The sequence below is a fragment of the Nomia melanderi genome, chromosome 9, assembly GCF_051020985.1.
Source record: "Nomia melanderi isolate GNS246 chromosome 9, iyNomMela1, whole genome shotgun sequence".
NCBI lineage: Eukaryota > Metazoa > Arthropoda > Insecta > Hymenoptera > Halictidae > Nomia > Nomia melanderi.
Genome location: NC_135007.1, coordinates 17,950,001 through 17,952,500, shown reverse-complemented (window position 1 = coordinate 17,952,500; position 2,500 = coordinate 17,950,001). Strand labels below are relative to the sequence as shown.

Here is a 2,500-nt window from a genome sequence, read left to right as displayed (position 1 = left end):
CCTGAATCGTCCGATTGTCCCCTGTTTCGAAAGTATTTTCGTTTATTTGCTTTCTTATATTATATCCTCTCGTCTCGCGGTAACACGGTAATAATCGACATAACCTTGACGCGCGAGATGCGCCCACAGGATTAATCGATTAAACGAACATCTCGGACGGATAGAATATTAATTAATTAATTAATTAATCGATTAAACGAATATCGGGGACGGATAGAAACGGATAAAACTGGTTCTCTTACTTTCGCACGACTTCTTTCCAGCCCTCCTCGCGTTTGCCGCCCTGTTTCGGACTTGTCGTCGAGGTGTTCGTCTTTGTAGTTGCGCTCAACGAGTCCCCGTCGTATTGATTGCCATACGACTTCTTGCCTTTGCCGGGTATATACGTTTCGTTGCCAGTTGCTTCGAAATCCTCTCTGTCGGCAGGATGCCTGGACGCCTCGAACACCAACTGACCTTTCAATTTTCGCTCGCTGGAATTCACGGTCGAAGACCTGCCACTCGTCGCGACGGAAGTCGTGGTCACGGACACACCGTTGGTGACGTTGGTCGGTATTCTTCTGGAAATTCATGAAGAAATTGTCAATGAAACCGTTTAAGAACCGCCTGTTGGATCTACGGAAGCTATCCTATTCGATTCGACTTACTTCTCGGAAGTATTGTTGTTCTGAGACTTGGTCGGCGTGATGGAGTTTTGAGACAGCGAATTACTTTGAGCGATAACGGTTTTCGGTGATCTCTGGGGAGACGTGTCTTTCTCGTTGTTAGCGGGGCTGTTGGTCTTCTTTTTCTTCTTCTCTTTCTTCTTCTCCCTCGCTTTGACGTCGTTACTGCTGCAGCTACCTTGACTGTTCGCGTCTATTCCACTGTCACCCTCCTCCCTGTCGGGGTCTTCCGGACTTCTATTGACAGGCGATGGCATACTGTCCATTCTTTCGCAGCCGTCGCCGGCTTCGTGTTCGCTGTCGTCCGCTCTGTCGCATTCCTCGTCCCCAGATTTCTTACCATTCTCTTCCTTGTCTTCGTACGCACCTTCGTTCTTTTTGTATTCCTCGTGTAATTTTCTCTTCTCCTCCTTCTTCTCAAGCTTCTTTTTCTTCTTTCGCTCTCGTCTACGAGCAGCCGCTGCCTTCTTCGATTCTTCCCTGGTTTTCTCCATATCGAGCTCCTCCAATAGTATCGACGCGTTTTTATTCGCTTTGGCAGCCTGAGTCTCTTTCGCTGCTCGAATTACTTTAACGCATTCCTGGCATTTTTCGAGAAGTTCTTTATCACTGACGGTAGCTATATACCTCGTCATTTCTTGGTCACTTGGAAACTGAGTAACATGATGTACCATCCACTTTACAACTTTAATATGTCCCTTGCGGAAAGCGGCCATTAAACAGGACACCTGCGTTTTGAAAAGGTGTTTTTGTGTCAAATGAAAAGGACGAATCTAAACGAGAAGACTCCGCGCGGAGGGTTTCGATTCACCGAAAAGTTTTATTCGGAAATACATACTTTACGATTATCTTGCGAATCGATATCCGCACCAGCATGATACAGCAAATCAACGACGTTCAAGTGTCCTCCGTTTGCTGCTAACCATAATGGACTGTTTCCTTTTTTATTTTTTACCTCTACTTGTGTCCCTCTATAATATAACAGAGAACAGTAGAGACAACATTTACAGAAATGATATAGAAGAACGCTTATAAACGCGAATCAACTGAATAACAAATGCTCACCTTGATAATAATAATTCTACGAAACGGCAGTGTCCTTTGTCGGCGGCAATAGTAAGAGCAGTGTCGCGAGACGACGGAACAGGAGTAGCGTTCACGTCTGCTCCTTTGGTAAGTAAAACACGTCCGACTTCCACGTAACCACCACTCGCAGCTTCCATTAGCGGAGTTAAACCAGTCTACACAAAAGAAAACAATCTACCGTCAACTATTCGTATAAAATACCGAAAAGCTATTATACGTTTTAACTTGTCCCGCCAATAACGAACAATTACACGAATCTATAAATGTAGCGCATACACGAAAGCACGTGTCCGCGTGTACCTTAGCACGATGTTCGACGTTGGCTTTGCGATCGAGAAGTAGACTGACTACCTCGTGTCTTCCTTGAAAACACGCCAATGTCAGCGCTGTATTACGATTAGTCTCAATTTGAGCATTTATGTCACTGCCCATATCCAGTAACAACTTCACCGCCGCTATAATTCATTATCGATTAAGTTACATCGTTCGAAATTCCGTACATCTTTCTAACGTTAACAATAACTTTATGATATAGACATACCAACGTGACCGTTCATAGCGGCAAGCATAAGCGGAGATATACCTAATTTGGAACCAGTCCTGGAATTAATTTCAGCACCATGATTCAGAAGAAGTTTTATTATATTAACGTAACCGCCGGATGCTGCCAGACTCAAAGGTGTGTAATCAGAAACATTACGATGTTCTTTATTGGCACCCCGATTAAGTAAAAGTTCTACCACTTCGTA

The 2,500-nt window shown here is 44.3% G+C and overlaps 1 protein-coding gene across 2 annotated transcripts in view; it reads right to left on the bottom strand.

Moving 5' to 3' along the window:
* The window catches only part of mask (multiple ankyrin repeats single KH domain), an 18,687-nt gene that overhangs the window by 6,047 nt on the left and 10,140 nt on the right, over positions 1-2,500 (bottom strand). The window contains exons 16-22 of one of the 2 annotated variants that reach the window (XM_076370538.1): positions 2,293-2,500; positions 2,052-2,206; positions 1,731-1,906; positions 1,504-1,636; positions 648-1,393; positions 243-560; positions 1-21 (exon numbers count right to left, since the gene is read on the bottom strand). The exon at positions 1-21 is cut by the window's left edge and continues 174 nt beyond it; the exon at positions 2,293-2,500 is cut by the window's right edge and continues 158 nt beyond it. In XM_076370538.1, coding sequence (XP_076226653.1) covers positions 1-21; positions 243-560; positions 648-1,393; positions 1,504-1,636; positions 1,731-1,906; positions 2,052-2,206; positions 2,293-2,500 — 1,757 coding nt within the window. The remainder of the gene's footprint in view (positions 22-242; positions 561-647; positions 1,394-1,503; positions 1,637-1,730; positions 1,907-2,051; positions 2,207-2,292) is intronic. The other variant, XM_076370539.1, reaches the window with a different exon arrangement.